At 53.8% G+C, this 19,898-nt stretch overlaps 1 protein-coding gene across 12 annotated transcripts in view; it reads right to left on the bottom strand.

The window, feature by feature from the left end:
- Positions 1-19,898, bottom strand: part of dlg3 (discs large MAGUK scaffold protein 3) — an 81,398-nt gene that overhangs the window by 7,751 nt on the left and 53,749 nt on the right. For 3 of the 12 annotated variants that reach the window (XM_088924543.1, XM_088924545.1, XM_088924549.1), the window contains 8 exons: positions 19,164-19,308; positions 18,600-18,774; positions 17,572-17,715; positions 10,606-10,762; positions 10,420-10,522; positions 3,304-3,418; positions 906-1,082; positions 268-343 (listed from right to left, as the gene is read on the bottom strand). In XM_088924543.1, the coding sequence (XP_088780669.1) occupies positions 268-343; positions 906-1,082; positions 3,304-3,418; positions 10,420-10,522; positions 10,606-10,762; positions 17,572-17,715; positions 18,600-18,774; positions 19,164-19,308 (1,092 nt within the window). Of the gene's footprint in view, positions 1-267; positions 344-905; positions 1,083-3,303; positions 3,419-8,237; positions 8,993-10,419; positions 10,523-10,605; positions 10,763-17,571; positions 17,716-18,599; positions 18,775-19,163; positions 19,309-19,898 lie in introns of those variants that run through there. The other 9 variants (XM_088924544.1, XM_088924554.1, XM_088924546.1 and 6 more) reach the window with 4 other exon arrangements.

Here is a 19,898-nt window from a genome sequence, read left to right as displayed (position 1 = left end):
TGCATACACAACATTCAGAGCCAAGGCTGCACACTTCCTATTCCCAAGGTCCGAACGCTGGGCTGCATTAGGCGGGCTTTTTAAGCCAACGCGAAGAAGCATTTGAAAGTCGGAGAGGGCCTCGGACCCCTCTAAAACGTGGCCTTCCCCTCTCTTTCCTGAGAGCTGGCACATAGCCCGGCGGTCTAGGAAAACAGAGGGACAGGCGCGAGGGCTCGAAGCGTGCCCCCCCTCCCCCCAGAGCCTCCTCGTCCCCCCGGCACTCACCCTGTTAGACTCGATCATGCCGGTCCTGGCGTGGAACTTCACCGTCTTTAACCTCGCCCGCTCCTTCTTCTCAACCCTGACGCACCAAGGACAAGGCCATGAGTCACCGTGGGATGGCCAGAGCGCCCCCGCACACCCCGGCACACCGCGCAGAGGGACAACACAGCCCTGCTTCTGACCGGTGCCCTCTCAGGACGGAGCCAGTCCTGCAGAGCTCGACCCCAGCCTCTGTTCTGAGCACAGGCCCAACCCTGAGCCTTCCCCCACAATCGCTTCTACTGGCTGACAGTACTGAAGAGCTGCACTGCTCTGTGCAGGAGACCTCAATGGAGGCAAAAACATGCATTAAAGTTCATTTAGGCTTTACTGGTCTAGATTAACTCAAATAAGCCATTAGAGGCCAGGAAAAACTAGGGACAAGAAGAGTTAATTACTGTGCTACATCTTTATACCTAGCATAATAATATAACGTACAAAGTGTTAACCGCTAGCCCAAGCCTAATACTAACAATTCCAGCCTCTGCCTTGGTCAGCAGGAGTGAAATGGAGTTCTACTCTCCCACAGCAGCACTGGGCAATGCCCAGCACCGAGGGGCGCTGGGGGCGCTCTGGCCAGGCCCCTCTCCTGGGCGGCGTACCTCTTTTTGCCGGGGATAACCCCAATCTGCTCGCTCTCCCCGTGGGGCGTGACGAGCCGCGCCTGCCACCACTCATCGTCCGAGGCGTTGATGACGTGCAGGATGTCCCCATAGGAGAAGCTCAGGCCCTGACTGGGCAGGCAGCTGTCACGGGTCCGGTCATAATCAAACAGAGCCCTGCACGGGGAGAGGACAGGGGACGTCAACCACAGGGGACATGAGACAGAGAGGACAGGGGACGTCAACCGCGGGGGGCACGAGACAGAGAGGACAGAGGGACGTCAACCACGGGGGACACGAGAGACAGAGGGACGTCAACCACGGGGGACACAAGAGATAGAGAGGACAGAGGGACATCAACCATGGGGGAAACGAGAGAGAGAGAGAGGACAGAGGGACGTCAACCACAGGGGACACGAGAGAGGAAACTCGAGACAGAGAGCACCAGGTTAAACAGAGAAACTGAAGTACAGATTGTGGAAAAGAGTTAAGTCACAGATCATATCCTCTGCCAAAATGCATTTTATTTCAGAACACTCTTGGCACACAGCACTGTTGACAATATGATAAGAACTCCTAACCCATAGCAATTCACGTACATTAAAGTTAAAAAGCTTCTGCTTCCCCCCCCGAAGTGTACAGCCTTCACATTACATCTGTTTATAATACTATGTAAAATGTGCTTAACAGAAGCCTGTACCTAATTTGAAAAACAAATACTCGGAGAAAAATGCACAGAGCTCTATAAAAAGGCACAAATGGAAACGTAAGGCAAGATAAATGAGGGAGCGCAAAGCTCCTTACTGAAGAGCTGAAAGTGACTCAGTGTGCGCAAGGGGAGGAGAGCAGGCAGAAGACACGTTCACTTCTGGGATCACAAGACCAGGACACCAGCCCAGAGAGAGCTTCACTGCTGAATGCTCATGACCCACATTCATGTTTGGTGAAAGAAGTGAACTAAAGCTGAATTCTTCAACGCCCTGGTACTAGGGGATGTTTACTGACCCTTTCTGCCACCTCTGACCTACACACTCAGATGCTCCATGGACTTTAGAAGCCACCATGCCCTTCACTTTAACAAAACCCTGCACAACGAACCCACGCACATTCGGAGATCAAATAAACTGTCACACAAGCCTTCAGGCCACCACACAGAAATGTAGTTTCCCTCTGCTTGGTCTGTGTCCCTGCAACTTCTGAGCACACAGGTCAACACATCCCCTGATTCACGCAGTTTTCTACAGGCAGGAAAGCCCTATTCACTGTGGGCTTCTCCAGGGCAAGGAGGCCCTGCTTAAAACCCAGAGCAGCGTCTGCTCCCCGACACCCATCCTAAAGCACAGCTGCCCCAAATTAGTCTCTCCATCCTATTACAAGCTTTAGAATATGTGGTGCGTCTCTGGTTTTCCAAGACATTACTGCTAATAACACAGGACCTAAGTCCGCGCAGGACAAACATCGCGCTTTCAGATACAGACACGTCCCGCTCTTCAGAGACCGTCAGACATCTGCTTCACATTGCAAGTCTGACCGCAGTCTAGAAGAAGCCGAGTCCCCTGGAATGACACATGTCTGCTCTGCATCACGTCACAACGGCCCCTCCGCGGGCGGAGAGCAGACACGACTCACCAGCCTGCACAGGCCAGGAACCGTGGAGACCAAGACATGTCCGCTTTCAACTGCGAGTGCTCGAGAGGCACTCTGCACGTCAAATAACTGTTTTGCTCAAGCAGTGCAGTACTCTAGGAACAGGGGTGGGAGCAAGCACGGTTATTTAAGATGAGGTTTAAAGTAATGCCAACATTTAATTATACTGCTTTTCCACTGCTCCTTCATGCCTCCTGATGGGGTTTTCTTCACATGCAGAAGCCCGACCAGACGCGTGTCAGAATGCTAGTCCTTCTGCCCTGGAAGTCTCCCTGCTGAGGGCAGGCAGCAGGCGCTGCCCCAGTCTGCACTGCCGTAAACAGGAGACGCTGAGGTGCTGCTTCACGCCCGTCACCCAGGGCATTAATTACTGTAATCCCCAGACTCCTCAATAGCAGGTTCAAACACCCCAGCTCCTGAGCAAAAGTGAAAATAATTACACAGGGGTGAAGTCACGGTGAACGCCAGTTTTTAACTTCGCATCCAGGGCGGGCCTGGGAGAGCCTGCTAAGCTGTGCGCTGTCCTTTGTCCTGGGGACTCCAGACGTGTCGCACAACTTCCCGTTTGATATCCAGCGTCACACGCAGAGACGCCAAGAGGGGCCGAGAGAGTGAGATTCAGGAACAAGAACAACAGGAGAGCCACAGGACACCAGTGGGAACTACAGCAAGTGCACTTACACACAAAGCACATTTCACACTAAGAGTTGCAGGAGGAGGGAACAAGCGACCCAAGCCGCGAGGTCAGTACCTGACGTAGAGGGAGCGCTTCTCGCTGGTGCGCAGGGAGCCCGACCCCGAGCTCATGCTGCTGTTCATCATCTGCTCCCGCAGGTCGTGGATCTTGGACTCGAAGCGGCTGTATTCTGCAAGGAGACAGAGAGACGCCCTGAAGTCCCGACCTTCAACACCGCATCGTGCAACGCCGCCGACACCCCAGCGGCTCTCCCCTTCCGCCCGGCCCCTCGGCACACCTGCGTGTCTCCCCTGTAAAACCCATTTTGCACGCTGCAGTGCAGACTGGTGCTGCAGGGGAAACCCACTCTGACAGCCCCTCCTGCAGAGACACCCGTCCCCAGGGACAGAGGGCAGCTCATCACACGCTGGCGTCACGAGGCTCTTTGTGCCCGCTGCCCTGAGATTAACAATACATCATTAATTAACCAGCACGCACCCACCACACTGCTCAGAGATCCGCCGCCCCAGTCGTTCATCACACGTAAAAAACAGCTCTCGGATTGAAAATGCAGTGCACCGGTGTTCTGGCCTCAGCAAAGTACAGACACTGTCCGCCTCACACCTACTGGGGCTTCAACACCAGGATCAGCAAGTGGACGACTTGAACTGGCAGACTTACGATACTCACTTCACAAACAAGGCTCACAGACGCACAGCACTCTCGCCCCTTTCCTGGAATCAGTATCTTCCCCCAGCTCCAGCTCCAGCTCCAGCCCTGCAACGTCCCTTCCCTTCTCCCCCAGCTGCAGGGGCCGCGGCTCCCAGGGTCACGAGCTCACGCGGAGCGGTGGCGGGGGGCTCCGTGTCGGGGTTCGGGGGCGTCGGCGCAGCTGTTGCAACCCGGCCGAAACCGGAGCCGGGGAGGGACGCGCAGACAGAAACTGCGCCCGGCCAGATCGCGGGGATTATCGCGCGAGGCGCACCTGGAGCCCAGCACTGCGCGGGGGGGGAGGGAGGTAATTCGACACCACCTGCCCGTAACCACTAGCAACGCCAGCACAAGGGGAACTTAGCCGGGGCTCCAGCTCCACAACATGGGAGCAGCAGAGCGGCCCGACCGGTTCAGGGAAGCGCACGGCAGGGCGGAGGGCCGGGCGTCGGGGGAGCCGAGACAGCGAGGCCGATCGCGGCCGGCGCCCCGAGCCCCTCTCTCCCTCTCGCCCGGGGGCGACGGACGAGCTCGCCCACTTGTACAGGTGGGAACGAGCGAACAGAAACCGCCATCTGACAGGCGCAGACGGGAACAGCTGGCGCCTGCTCGGCAGGCTATCATGGGTGAACTTGAGCAATCTGACACTGCGCCAATGTAAACACGCTGGCATCACCCCCCCCCCCCCCACACACACACAGCTAGGGAGTCCAGCTACACCAAGCACTTAGTAGGACAGTTCTCAGCACAGGGACTTGGCATGCAGTCAGTAAAGCTAGCAACATTTTAACTCTTTTAAGGAACAACGACAGCTCGTCTAAACTAGGTCGTTATGCAAGCCATTTGGAGCTGGCTGTCCTCCTTATCCGCTCGGCTTTTTGTAACATATTGGACGTTCCTCTGAGACCAGTCGCACAAAGCTTGGCTCTCACAAGGAAATTTTCAGAGGAGCAGCAGGAGTGCACCCTTATCTCAAAGGGTTTTTTTACAAAGGGGGGGAAAAAAAGAACAGCACCTTCCCACTGCCCTCCTCCCTGGACTTTTTGTTCCTACAAGTGTCCTGGGCCAACGGACCGCTAGTGAGAAACCACAGCCAGGGGGAAAGGGGGGACAGGGTAGCAGGCTCTTCTCCCTGTGGTCTGTGTGGGTCCTAATGCCCCGGTATAGTGATGGGGACACTGTACTGTAAACAGGCGCCGTCCTTTGGATAAGACTTAAAACAGAGGTCCTGACTCTCTGTGGTCGTTAAAAATCCCAGGGCGTTTCTCGAAAAGAGTAGGGGTGTAACCCCGGCGTCCTGGCCAAACTTCCCCCTGGCCTTTACCCATCATGGCCTCCTAATGATCCCCGTCTCTGAACTGGCTTCATCACTCTGACAAGAGATCTTTGTAGGCTCACTGACAGCTGGTGTGTGGGGAGTGTATGGGTGCACCCTGGCTGCCGGGGCATCACCCAGGTGGGGCTGCACACTGGTGGTGGTGGAGGGGGGCCCCATTACCTGTAAAGCGCTTTGAGTGGGGTGTCCAGAACAGCGCTATATAAAGTGTAAGTGTAGGGATTATTATTTCTGTCGCTTTGACTCAGTCTTCTTGAGTTCCCAGGGCCAGGCAGACCCCTGGAGTCTCGCGCACCTTTATCAGCGTCCCTTCAAGACAGAATATGCCACAGTGCTGACGATACATCATTGTAGGAAAAAGGGAAAGTGAGCTTCAGACACACAGAGCAGGGATATATCCGCACAGATATATCCGAACTCTGCAAGGTCCACAGTACTGAAGGCATCAGCAAGAGCACCTTTGTCCTGGGTAATTACAGGACATCGCGCAGTTTCATTATTCCACACGCAACAGAGGCAACAGAGCTATACAAAACAACCCATTAGGACTCGGGCTTCGGAGAGCACGGGCAACGGCTTAAGTAACAGCTTATTAAATTATACAAAAGCGCGCTGGTGTTTCAGTGGCTTTTTTATGTACTATATAAACCGACATTTTATGCTGTCGGTTTATGGACTCCTTCGCCATTAGCTTTTAATTCGACTCGGAGGAGCGAGGCGTGTGCGCGGGCCCTGGTGAGTCGGGGTCACTCCCGGACACCAGGGGGGCGTTCCTCAATCGATCAGTCCTTTACTGCTGTGGTGCCCTTTACAGCAGTGTGCACCAGGGCACGCTACAGAACTCCCCAGCAAACACCCCCCCCCCCCTGCGCTCTGGGCTGGTTAAACATTAGCAGCCACTACAGACTGTGCTCCAAACGACCTTCACTCCCCAGGCTGAGGTCAGAGCACGTACTCGCTGTACACTCTTCACACCAAGATGAGGTCACCTCAGCAGGTGCTCCCCGCTACTCAAACCCTCTTGTAGCACACAAACAAACCGCTCTGTACGACTGACAAATGGCTGTGCAATGACTCATGTTTCAATGAGAGTAAAATGACAAGACATTTCAGAATATGCACACCACAGAAGGACACGTCATTAAATAAAAATGAATCACATGGTTTAGACTTTTCTGCAGGGTGGAGTCTTGTTGTAGTCTGAAGAAGGTTTTAAAAAAACAGAGAGCAGGAAGCTTTACCCAAAGAGTAGTGGGAGTGTGGAACAAGAAGCCGACACTGTGACTTTATTTCAAGAACTGCTGGATGGGATCTTTGAATCATTTAACTACTCAACCAATTGTCTCCCTCTCGTTTGTAACTTTTCTGACGATGAAGAATAATATTAGAGAGACGACGGACAAGCTCGATGACCTCCAACACCGTCTCTCCGTCAGAGCTGACGGCGTGAGACGGTCTTCGCGCTTTCCCGCACGGCCAGAGCAGCGAAGGTGGTCTGTACCTGGCTTGGACCATCTCCTCGGAGGAACGGAGACTAAAATGTAGACCAGCAATTCATCTGAAAAGTTCTACTTATCACGCAAACGAACATGCCGCAACAGATCCCACATTCTTCTCATAACCTAAATAAAACAGAGCAAGAACTTGGATCAAAATAGTGCAGAGCACTAGCTATCCTGCTCTGACGTCCGCTGTGAAGGTCCCGCAACATCAGTGAAATGCCCAAGACCACAGCCTGGGGTACGCGAGGGGGGACGGGTCTTCTTAAGCGAAAATACACGCGCTTTCCTCGCACGCAGATTCACGCTTTCACGAGTGTTTGGGGGACGGTTCCCCTCATCCAGACCCAGAAAGGAAGGAGTTGTTCTTCGGATCTAGAATCTCGTGAATTAATATATATATTTTGTTGAAGCACACCTCCAGCGCATAATTCTCTCCTACTTCCTCGAGAGAACCGCTGGACTGATACAGCCTGAAAAGATCCATTCATTCAAAAAACCTGCCGCGATTGCGTCTCTGACCTGGGGCGGGGGTGAGCCGCTAAACCAGTCGCACAACTATACGAAATGCAGACGCCGAGAGGGGGGGGGGTGGAGGAAGACAGCTAAACGATAAAGCACTGACAGTCCCTGCACCCCAGCCACTTCTGAATACCCAAGAGACTTCAGCGCCCTCAAAATTTAACTCGCTGCCAGTAAGCGCTCCAAAAGCCAGTCCAAAGTTGACCCGCTTCCCATTCCAACGATACAAAGTCGCTTCAGAAACGAGTGAGACTTCGCCAGTCCTACAGAACGAGACAAGACCACCGCAGAATCCCGAGCTACACTTTAAGCCCGGCGCGGAAATATTTAGCTATGAAGAGTCACGGAGAAGCTATCCCGGCCTTGAGCGCCGGGTGGGAATGCTTCTCTCGAGCGAGGACAAGCACGAAACGGGTCACTCGACAACAGCGGAGCTCGCCAAACATAGTTCACTGCACACGGGCGCTGAACACTTCAAGGCAAATTCCTCATGTTGCACGGGCAATTTGTTAAGACGTTGCAACATGTTTTCATCAAATGTACCGCTGTTGTTCTCATTTGCTACTGTAGAGTTTTAAAATCAAGTTACACCCCCTCCCCAAAAAAAAAACGCTACGTTAAAATAACACCACCAACAGCAGTGATCTCACTATTGACACAGGCGAGCACAAGGAAGACTTGTAGGCGCTGAATCAGCACACCGACCCTGCATCGTTTATTTAAGACTTTCTGAATGGTAACCGAGGATACCTTAAAGAAATGATAGCAGTTTAACGATGCCGACGCAAACAAAGCATTGGAATCGGATAGCAGTCATTACAGTTCGTGCCAATTACACGATAGTTATTCGAAAGCGACCCCCACGCCGTTACCATGGAGGTTTTTCAACACGACAAAACCACTGGGGGAAACATCCCGCTAAAGATCTTCGGGAAGCTTACCTCGGCCGGGGAGCAGACCGGACCGGACCGGACCGGCGCAGCGGTCTACTGGCGATTCCTGATCCGGCTGCGGGTGCGCGGAGTGAGCGCTGGAGGTGACGGGTTTCCCCAAAACATACAAGGGGGTAACAAGCCCACGGCTCCCCCTTGATCTCTGCCGCTACCGGCGGAAAAAATGCCCCAACAAAAGCGACTAAGCGCTCCTCCCCCCCCCCCCGAGAAGAGTTCTCCAGCGCCGCTCCGGGTGAAACTCCCCGCCGTTTAACTTTCGGAATAATCCGCTCCCACAATCCGGAAGAGAGGGAACTGTAGCTCTTCTGATCGAGAAGCGGCGAGCGAGGAGTCGGCAGGTAGAGACGCACCCATCCCCCAACTCCGATAGGCGCCCTTCGAATCGATCTCACACTTTCTCTCCCAGCCGCTTTCTGTCCGTCCTCCTGCGCTTTTCGCTCGCCGTCGCCCCTCTCCCCCTCCCGCCCGTCGGTCTCAGCAGCCCAGCCCAGCCCAGCCCGCTCCAGTCCAGCTCGGTCCGGTCGGGTCGGGGACGGCACGCCGCTGCTCCGCTCACCCAGCGCGCCCCAGCCACAGCAGCTCCGCAACAGAACCCCGGAGCGATTCAAGCCAGCCTGCGCCGCGGACGAGCAGTCGACGGAGGGGGTGTGTGTGTGTGTGTGTGGGGTTGGGGGGAGCCCCAGAATCTGAATCCAGCGCCAGGCAGCCAATCGAGTGCTGCAGAACATGTCCTAATTTGCAATGCCGGGCCGTCCTTCACAAAAGTGAGTCAGAGACGTGCTACCTGCCTTAAAGGGCCAGCGCCGTCAACGCCCTTCGCCAGCGAGCGGAGCGCTGCTCCAGCGAGGGCCAGGAATGTGGGCATAAGGAGCATTAAAGGATTTTCCCTTTCCCTTGCTAAAAATGTAGTTATAGGTTCCTGAATACTTGCACTACATTTTTTAAAGGTCTGCAGCGCAAACCCAGTGCTATGTCTGCACACTCCTGAAATCTGGCCCACTTATGCCACAATTTTCCCATGTGCTGTAATATTTTTTGGGGGGGGATTCTCTGAAGTTCTTTGTGTGCTCGAGAACTAAAATCGAATCCTCCGTTTATTTTTACCGAGATCAAGTCGCACGCAAAACCTCAAAGCCCCCCAGCTCCTCGTCCAAGACCCTGTTCGAGAGAGGCGGGTGCCGGCAGCTGGGTCGGGTGTAGAAATGGCCGCGGGCCAAGGGGGCGAGACCGACGAACGCAGACGGATCGTTTTAAAGCACACTGCAGCCGTCGTGACCTCAGTGCGCTCGTCGGGAAAAAGGAACCCTGAAGTTGTGGAATGGGTGCCCGTTTCCCGAGATCGCTGTGGTCTGGCAGTACGAGCCGAGAGACGGGCAGATTGTGCTAACGCTGGCTTAGTCTGGGAGTCGGGCTCTGCTGTACATCCATGTGTTTAAGCACGAAGGCACCATCAGCGGAGCACGATGACCTCCTCCCTGTCAACGCCGCCATCGTCTCAGGCAGAGCAGCGCAGGCGTGTCCTCTCGGCGGATCGAGTGAGCAGGCATGAGCATTTCAGTATCTGATGTGAGTGACGTTTCCACACCTGCCGGCTGCACTGTGAAACGTGCCTCGCGGTGCTTCACACAGAGCGTTGAACACAAAAACAAACGCCTTAGGTTCAAGCCCAAGTACAGGCCTGAGCAACCACAGCTGAAAGTGCTTTCTGTGCACAAAGCCAGACGAAGCCCCATCCCTGCTGGGTCAGGCAGCAGGGCTCCAGGTCCCAGGACAGGGCTCGCTCCCTTCACCCGCGTGACGGCACGATTCACCTCAGTTTTAAATGGCGGACTGCTTACAGCTCTTGCCCACGGCGGGGAGCTGCTTAACCGAACCTGGGCAACTCAAAACAATTGCCAACTTCCGAGCAGAAGGACACCCGGCAAACGTTCCCAGTCAAGGAACGTGTCGGAGGCCACTTGAGGCTGAAGTGGGGTGGGATGAAAACCCCAGGGGTGGGGCTCCCCCAGCCTGAAGGGGCGCCACGGGGGTCAGCTCGGACGGACAGGGGGCAGGGCAAGGTCCGAGACCCAGCACCCCACAAGCGCGCAGAGATACGGGGGCGCCAGGCTGCACCCGGCCGCAGGCGACTGGGGGTGATGGGGTGCCCCAGCCGCGGGCAGGGTCCTACCTTCTGGCCGGTACTGGGCGATGATGGTCACTGTCTGTCCAGCTCTCTTGAGGGCGGCGGCCGCCTGCTCGTGTGTGGCGTTCTTCAGGTTGACCCCGTTGACCTGAGAGGGACACACGGGCTTTAGGGGCGCGGGGTCGATCTCCACGGGCTGCGCACGGCGAGGGGGGGGTCGCGGGGACTCACCGACAGGATGCGGTCGCCTCGCCTCAGCTCCCCGCTCAGATCCGCCGGCCCCCCGGCGAGGATGAAGGACACGAAGATGCCCTCGCCGTCCTCGCCCCCCACGATGTTGAAGCCCAGGCCGGTGGAGCCTTTGTGCAGCAGGATCTTGCGGGGCTCCCTGGAAAACAAGCGGCAGCCTGTCAGCGGGGGCAGGAGCACGCAGAGGAGATCCGGGTGGGCCAGGAATACACACCTCACACATGAGCATGATCGGTAGATATACTACAGGAAGACTCTTGTGACATATACAGCCCATGGACTACACCACGGGTTTTACAGAGCAGCGCTCGCATACAGGTCTGAAAGCGAATACTTTCAAACGCATCCCCGAAGAAAACACCTTCCACGCACACGGGGACCTCGCGTACGGGTCGCCTGGTTCTACCTCTCGGCGGGAGGAAGGTGAGGAGAACGAAAAGGCCGTTTCATTTTTTTCGACGCAGCGAAGGCAGTCGGCAGCCGGCAGCGATCCCACGACCACGGCGCCCGCCGTGCAGCGCGGCGTCTCCGGGCGTTTGAAGGGTCAAAATGAAATTAAAACCGCGAAAGGCGCGGAAAGTGGGAGGGAAATGTTTAAAAAAAAAGAGGACGTGACGTAAATGATGTTGGGTTATAAAAACATAATCCAACGGCAACCTCATCACGAGACATCACACGTCGTTGTCGTTTTTGTTTTTCTGTGAGCAGCACTGGAGTTTTGGCTCGGTGACGCGGACACCCCCCTCTAGTGGATAAGCGAAGCAACAGCATCCATTCGCGCCCCCCCCGCCGGTACGCCGCTGAGCTCAGAGCTGCCTCGCGCCTAGCCTCCTCTGTGCTCCAGCGCCGCCGCGTCCCGACGAGCTGCCGACGAAGGAGTCAAATCCTCTCGGAAACTTGTGGTTCGGATTAAAAACACCGAGCGAAGCACCCATCGGCCTTGCTAATAAAGCACCCTGAATTGAAATTAAAATTGAGAAAAATCTGCTGGAGGCCAGTAATAAAAAAAAAAGAAAAGGCACTCCCCTCTCTTCCCTCTGCATCGCATGTTTCTCATTTATTCAACTTTGAATGTCCCCCAGACTGTGGCCCAGAAACACACAGCTTCCCCGAGCTGGTAAAATAAGAACACTTTCACATTAGCTGGGCACACAAAAATCTGCACTAAGCTGAAGACACGATTCTTGTACCAGGGTTTCTACAGCACTGTTAGTTTTCATTTCATTTATTTCCAGAGAACATTTGTCTAAAACAGTTTCCTTCTGGCTGTGCAAGGCATTTTTTCAATAATTAATAGGTATGTATTAAGCATTGAGATGAGAATAATTGCCTGTTCACAGCAACCTAGCACGACGACGACGAGGATAAATTTAGTGAGATGCGACGAGCTACAGACATAGACCCTGTATTTGTGCACACAGCGCTCAGCTGACTGCTGGAGCTGGTCCTACCGAAGAGCAGTGGCTACACAGCAGAGAAACTCCAGCACTGAGTTCTGACAGTAAACATCCCAGAGGGAGTGTACTGTGCCCCCTCTCACAAATACTGCACCAATACAACCGCTCCCAACAGCCAGCTAAAGACTCAAAAACAGAAGATCCAAACGTCCTGAGACACAACACTCCTCTTCCTGAACAGCACCTGTATCCAGTTCTATCCCAGTATCCCAGGTGTACTGGGGCGTGAGAATGACCTGAGACCTGAGCCCTGAGACTGAGACGGAACAGAGCTCTTCTGTGAGTCACTCTGCCTGCTCACACACAGCACGACTGACAGGACCGGAGCTCAGCACACACTTGATTGCTGCTAACCCACCCGTGCGCTCAGGAGGACAGGAGAGGCGCCGCGCTTCAGGCAGCGCTGAGCACGCCAGAGGAGGAACACACGTCAGGGCCAAGACGAGCGGGCAGACAGGTTACCTGGGGTCACTTGGCTTCAGCTTAAAAGAGGGTCGCTTTTTCCCTCGGCGGTCCGACGGGGCGCCCACAAACGACATGGAGGACGACACGTTAACCGTGAACATGGCTGCGGTCCGTCGGCGTGCCTGTGGCCTCACCCAGAGCTGGAGGGCGGTCTGCGCGTCTGTGCTCAGGCACGCCGAGCCCGTGATGGGAAGCAGGTCCCACTCTCGCTGCCTCACTCCCTCCTCTCCGAGCTTAACCCTCAGCTCCCCACACCCACGCTCCAGAGGGAGCGCAGCCGCGCGTTCTGTAGGGATATACCGATGAGGAGCCCCACACGGGACAGTGACCTCCATATCAGTGCTTCCGTGAATCTACTGCCTGCGTCGACATTTTAATTATTTGAGAAAAGAAGACAATGGTGATAAATCCAGACCTGGAGGGAGTGCGTCCCACTGCCTTGCCCTGTCGGCTCTCTCTCCAGCCACAGAGCTGCTGCAGCTATCTGCAGTCCTACTCTCGGGCTCCTGTATACAGCCGCTCAGACTCACTGCTTTTACACCCTGCAGCTCTTCCCACTTGCCCACTTTTCCCAACATTTGAGCCAATGAAAAAGTACAATCGGAGATCCCATCACCTCACAGTTTCCAGCTCTCAGAGAACAGCTCAGTCTCTTTGTTTTGGAGAAACAATGAATAAATCCGCTTTTGTATAGAAATACGTCAAGGCCTATATCAAAACTATATTTTGTGCACAGCCATTTTCAGAGCTTCTAAAAACTGGGCCTGAAGATTTGCACTTATTTCTGCTCTATAGAGACTTCCGACGATTTAATAACGATCACTCACAGAGGGCCTGCCCTTTGACCTCTTATGCCAAAGCCATCCTGCTTGTGACCACGATGAGCAGAGGACGGCGAAGATCTGAGGACATCTGCAGAATCATGAGCACAAAAGGCTGGTTTGATTTACACCACTGTCAGTTCCTGGGAGTGACAGAATACAACAGACAGGGGTCCGGATACAGGGACTGGGCTCCTCTGTGTTTAGGCATCTCTTTGCTCCTGCTGTTCATAAACTCTGGGAATGTAAACAGTGGAAAGGCCAGGAAGCAGCGCTGAGCCCCCTACACTTCATGCTCTGTCTCTAGCTCTCTCTCTCTCTCCCGCGTGATGAACTGCCCGCCACTTTCTCTGTTTGTGTTATACAGACGCAGGTTCCCTTACACTACTGCTCTGGCGCACTGCTGGGAGTGAGGCAAGTCACTAACACCATGCACTCTTGTCTCCCTCATTAGCTGGCTTTGTGTCCTTGATCTGGGTGACGAGTGATGATGTGAACAGTTTCTTCCACACTTGCAGACAGCACTGAAACACCTGGAGTGCATAGGTCACATGACACAGGCATGCACAGCTGCTTCTCTCTTTCAGGAAGGGGATCACGCTCCACACCACCGTGAGACACTCATAGCCTGACTGCAGGGCTATGAGGAGGCATACAGTGCATTATTTTATAGACGAAGAGGATGTGTCATGATTAAAGTGAACACCGCAAATCCATCTGCTTTAAACAGTACGAAGAAGAAATTAATATTTTATGCTAATCTATCACTGAGAGATGAAAATTCACATAGTTTCTTAAAAATAAAAAGTAACACCAGCTCTCAAGTGGTGATAGATCTGGATCTGGAAAGTAATAATTCAAAACCTTTTTAATTTTGTAAAACGTGAATTCAGCATTGTTTGATTTCTCCCACAGGTTCACAAGCCTCTATGCATCTTTTCGAAACGTAATTTTGTGCCAGAATACTGTAGGTGGAACTTCTGTCCCACTCCCTCACAGCTGCAGACCTATCAACCCTGCAACCCAAGACATGTCATTTGTTCCAATGTCTGTAAGGAAAACCTCTTTCTTCTGATACACATCCCTTTTCCAAGCCTGGTTTAGAAGCTAGAAATAGAACAACCACTTTCACTCATTAGCCTTTCACTTTGTTCCTCATTGAGTTTAGCCTCACACTGCGATTGGTCTCCTTGGCTATTAAGCACGTTTTCTCCCACTTTAACCTGAACTCAGATTCTGCTTCATCTAATTGGAGGCCTTGTTGTCTCTGAAACACATATGAATTCTAAGCGACTGGATCTTGAACTTGCAATCGAAGTGTTACCCTGCAATAAAAAACAACTTTCACTGTGTATTAAAATACGGTAGGGTCAATGAATGCTACACACAATAACTCGGTGGGTCATTCTGTCATCTGTATTTACACTGTGGCAGGTAAGCAAAGCTCAGCTTCATCAGCACACCTTGGGCAGAGAGGAGAGAGTTAAAAACCGCAGTTGTACTGCATACCTTTGCCTGGATTGAATTGCATACATTTAGATGAACCTCTGTCCCTGGAAACACTACACAGCGGTTCACAGAAGCCACTTTCTTTATGTAAGGGCTGCTTTGAGACCAGGCAGTCTCATGATGGGTTGATGTGCTACACGGCTGGTACGAGTCGGGCAGAGGCTGGCCCTCCATAAGCACGGAGCAGGCGTCAGTCAGAGAACAGGAGCTCTGTGCCTGCGCTGGCTCGCCGTGTAACTGCAAACGAGAGCTGCGCACGGGGAAACTGGCTCGTCGTCATGGGGACCCAGCAGGACGGCACCGCGGAGCAGGGGAGAGACAGGAGACAGACGTGGCCAGGGGAGAGGAAAGCACTGCTCGTTTCTTCACTTCCTGCTGCGAAGTTTTGATTTTTTTTTTCCCGGTCTGGCTTTTTTCAAATGCCATTTTATTTTCAGAGTTTCACCTAGCGTTATTTATTCTGTCTTCACCAGGACAACGGAAGAGCAGGCCCGGCGCAGGGCGAGTGATGGACTCATCCTGGTGACAGTGTCTCTGTGGGGGCTGTGCAGATGGACCCACGGCCTGTGAGTCAGTTTACCACGTTTCAGTACGTGTTGCAGCATCCCAGGGAGAGTGCTAGTGTTCTGCTCCAGCAGCAATAGTGATACTCAAGACACGCTCCCCACAGGACAGGCAAAGCAACAACTATCTTCCACCACTAACATGCAGTTCTAAAGCCAAATAAAGCCATGGAATAAATTCTGGATAAATTAATAAAATTATAGGGTACTTGACTTGAAACTTGCGGCTTGTTACGGAAATATGGAGAATTTTTCCGAATTCTATTTTCTAAACATTTTATTTCGAAATCGCAACCAAATTCAACCACATTTGAGCCAAATCCTGGGCATTTTCCACTCCACGCTGCACAAAAAAAAAACCCCAGCTCTCCCTGAATCTGCTGCATTAAGGCTTTTGGTTGAACGGACAGCAGTGATTTCAGCCGCGACAGCACTCCGTTCCCCACGCGCGAGACAGGAGCTCCCGACGCGCTGGCAGGCGTCTGAGATCCTGGGCTACAGCGACGCAAACAGCCGAGCGAACGCACTTTCCCCTCGACCCCCGGTCACGTGGAGCCTGCGAGCGAGCGCCTGCTGGACCGCAGTGTGTATATGGCCTTGTTTCCCTGTGTCTGGGTGAAGTACGACAGCAGCAGGAATGTGGCCCGCGTGTAGCAACAGACGTCGGCTTTTCAATACATTTATGGTAGCAGCGGGGCTGAGTGTTTATATTTACACCAGGAGGAAGAAGGGAAAACATTCCACTTTGCTGGCGGCTCGCACAACCGAACCCGACCAGCTCCCGTGAAAACGCCCTTCCCCTGTGCGCTGATGTCACCCCACGGCACAGGGCCGCCTCTGCAGTGAGGCGCCAAACAGAGCAGAAACCGTGTGTTTGAAACCAAGCACAGGAGGCACTACTTTGCACAGAGAGGTGCGGGAGTATGGAACTAGCTACCCAGCCATGTTGCTGAAGCCGATGCTCTCTCTTTTTTATTTTACTAGAGAAAGATGGATGAGATCCTGGGATCAATCCACTACCAACTGCCAAATGGGCAGTAAGGGCCTATCGGCATGCCCCTCGTCTGCACCCTTCCTTACCGTTACTGTGCTCCGTGACCGAGCAAGAAACATACAAAGAATTTCAGACAAATGCGGCTTAAAGTTAAGACACAAGTGACTCCCTCACAGAGTGCGGAAAGGGACAGGCCCACAGTAACTCTGATTTGCAAACTGGTGGGACACAGCTGGCAGAGTGCCTCCTGGACTGGGAGTTTACAGCTCTATCCTTTAGCCTTCACTGGAACACTGACTCTACCTACTAAACCATTACAAATAAGACGGTCTAGTAACAACAAGTCTAACACACTAAGTAACTCCGTACCATTACAACACAGGAAACTTTGTATCTCCCTGGTGTTCAGTGAAGTCAGCAGACAACACTCACACACAGGCATACACACGCACACACTTAGAGAAACTGGACCGCGTGAACCTGTGGTTTTCAAAATACAACCCGGAAACAGCTTGTTCTTCTCCTGAGGTGAACGGACGCCGGAGGTGGGCGGAGTTCATCAGGTGTGGAGAGCCAGCGGCAGCCAGGACCGCATCCGGCTGCCACGCAAGCTAGCCAGGTCAGGGAGCTCAGAGTCTGTCGAGGTCATTCCTCGTGCCACACTTGAGTGGTGTATTAGACCGCATCTATGCAGACATACTGTATGGGAGAAGTGTGGTAGGACATGTATAGACTGCTGTATCACAGACAGACAGCTGTATGGAGCACAGACAACCCTCGGCAGCAGTGCAGCAGGGCAGCAGGGCGGCAGCGCGGCAGCGCGGCAGGGCAGCAGGGCGGCAGGGCGGCAGGGCGGCAGGGCGCCGGCCTGTGTGCGACCGCACCGCGATGAGCACAGGCGTCAGCAGCGCAAGCAGAACGGCCCCTCTGCCCTCGCTCAGTGCGCAACCCGCAACCCAGCAGAGCAAAACACACAGCCGCCCCCCCCCCGCCAAAGCACAACGTTCCACTTGCACAACAGCAGCCCCCCCCCCCTCCCCACACAGAGCAGAGCGGGACCCCCCAGAGGCCGGGGGGCCGCGGGGGCAGCGACAGGAGGGTTAGCGAAGCGCGGCGCAGTGAGGCGGGAGGGTTAGTACCTGCCGGACGAGGGCACCAGGCCTTGGCGCAGGGCAGAGGGCACGGGACACAAACCCGCGTCCCGGGGCACCCTGTAGAGGTGGGGGGAGGGAGGGCTGGTGTCCCCCTGAGGTTTGTGGATGACACTGTAAATGGGTTCAGCCCTGCTGAGGGTATAGAAATCAGACTGTGAGCGGGGTGTCAGTCCTCACAGCCCTGTGAACGGAGGGGGCAGTTAGTCACAACACACCGGCGTCCACAGACCACACTGCCCGGCTACAATACTGCTCCCACGCAACGCCAACACAGCACAGCCCTGCTCCCCGCACACCTCGAACATCTGGACCGGCACGCAGGATCTTGCCGGCCCCGGGTCCGACTGCTGCCGTTTCGCCAGGGTCCAGGGGACAAACGGCTTGGTCACAGTGCTCCAGTGTGAAACAGGGATAAGAGCTGGCTGGGTCCAGTCGGATGGTTGGCACCACCAGGAGCTCGTTCCCAGCATCCCAAGTCCGTATACAGCACACAGACTGGGACCACTTGCAAGAAAAGATGGCTAATTACAGTGCTAAGACGTCGTCAGGCAGTTTTACTTGTCTGGTTTTTAGTAGTTCTGACCTCACCGCAGGTCAGGAGCACATGCTGGGTCCATTTCTGCACCGCTCCACCTGAGCTCAATCCCAGCTGCTGGGAAGCTGACAGGATCACACCTGACAATTCTACAAATTCCTCACAAGTCCCATTCAAGACTTTCCCCTTGTTCCCCAGCTTCTCCAGCTCTCACGTCTTGTGAGCCGCCTTTCTTTCACCCAGTAACGAAATGAAACTGCTGTCAGTACATCCCTCTGGCTTCTTCACCATCAGCATAGGTTTTGAAATGATCAAAATGTGCCATTAGTTTTCAAAAAGGTTAAGGTCGCCGTTTTGCACTCTCAGAAGTGTTTGTCTCACACAAACACACACAGACACACACAAATTTATCATGATTCTCTTGAAGGTCTCAAAGCTGTACATAGAACAGTAGCACAACATCAAAGCGCTGACTGACCTTGTGAAGTCATCCTCCCCTATCATGTGACGAGGGACAGGGGAGTACCTGGAGGGCGTGACCTGAGGAGGCTGGTAGGCAGGCTTAGGGTCCACCCCACCCATGTAGGCCATACTGGAGTTGTGGCTGACGTGATTATCGACGAGAGCGGGGAAGGCTGGAGGAAGGGAGAGACCAGTAGAGAGAAAGAACGACAGATTAAAACGGAGTACTGCTGCCACTCAGCAATCCACCAGAAAGAAGGAAGGCTGGTAGCTTACTGTGCACTGCGCAGCACTTTTACAGTGGTATTGTTAAGTCCCATGATGTGCAATTACCATGTTTAGACCTGCTACAGTACCTGAGCCTAATGTATGATGTAATCTGAAGGTGAAAGGCTGGAAGACCCTGTTTGTAGCCTTTCAACCTTTTCAGCCTGAGCAGGTGGATGTCAGAGGCCTAAGCCCCTGTAGACTGGAGTGACTGGCCCAGCCCAACGGGGGTGGCGAGATGGGCTTGAAGGTCCCCTGCCCACTGGGCTGCAGTGCGGGCGGGCAAGGGGCGGGAGCAGCAGGAGGTACGTACTGCTGGAGTAGTCCGGGGGCGCGTACATGTCGTTCAGGTGGACCGACCCCGGCTTGGCCACCTTCAGGTACACCATGTCGGAGGTGTTCTTCAGCGCCGCCACCGCCTCCTCGTGGCGCACGTCCTGCAGGTTGATGTTGTTCACCTGCGCAGAGACACGGGACCCGCTGGTCAGGGGCCTGAGGAGCCACAGTGATCCGCGCACAGCAAGCGGGGGTTTGCCACTGGGGGCCAGCTGCCACATAAACACCGAGACCAACAGGGCAAGCTTGTGGAACAGGGCATTTCCTGTGCATGGATCTGGTCACCGAACGCTCAAGAGAAACACAGAGGAAAGTCTTAACTGAATTGTAAACTTCCTTTGACTGCTAAAGACTGCAATCCAAAACAGCTGAATTCTGGATTTCACAATATAAAGGATAAAATACTGAAATATGCCTTCACTGCTCTCATATAAAGCGTGTTTAGCATTTCCTCTGCAGCTAACAGCGTTTTATGGCTTCTCTATGTAATTTATGGCTCATCAGTGCACGTATTTTTATTGCTTCCTCACTCATTCAAATGACAGTCATTCAAATGATTCTATCATTTTCGTGCTGCTGGGGCATCACAACCGGTCAATCCGACACAGAACCATAAACCTGCAGCAGGCCACCCATTTCACCCCGATGAAATACTGCACAGAAGTGCTTGTTCTGATGCAGGACACTTCATTCATCCTTCAGAAAGTCATCG

This window comes from Atractosteus spatula, chromosome 9 (assembly GCF_055471065.1).
Source record: "Atractosteus spatula isolate fAtrSpa1 chromosome 9, fAtrSpa1.hap1, whole genome shotgun sequence".
Classification (NCBI taxonomy): domain Eukaryota; kingdom Metazoa; phylum Chordata; class Actinopteri; order Semionotiformes; family Lepisosteidae; genus Atractosteus; species Atractosteus spatula.
This window is presented reverse-complemented; position numbering and strand designations above follow the sequence as displayed.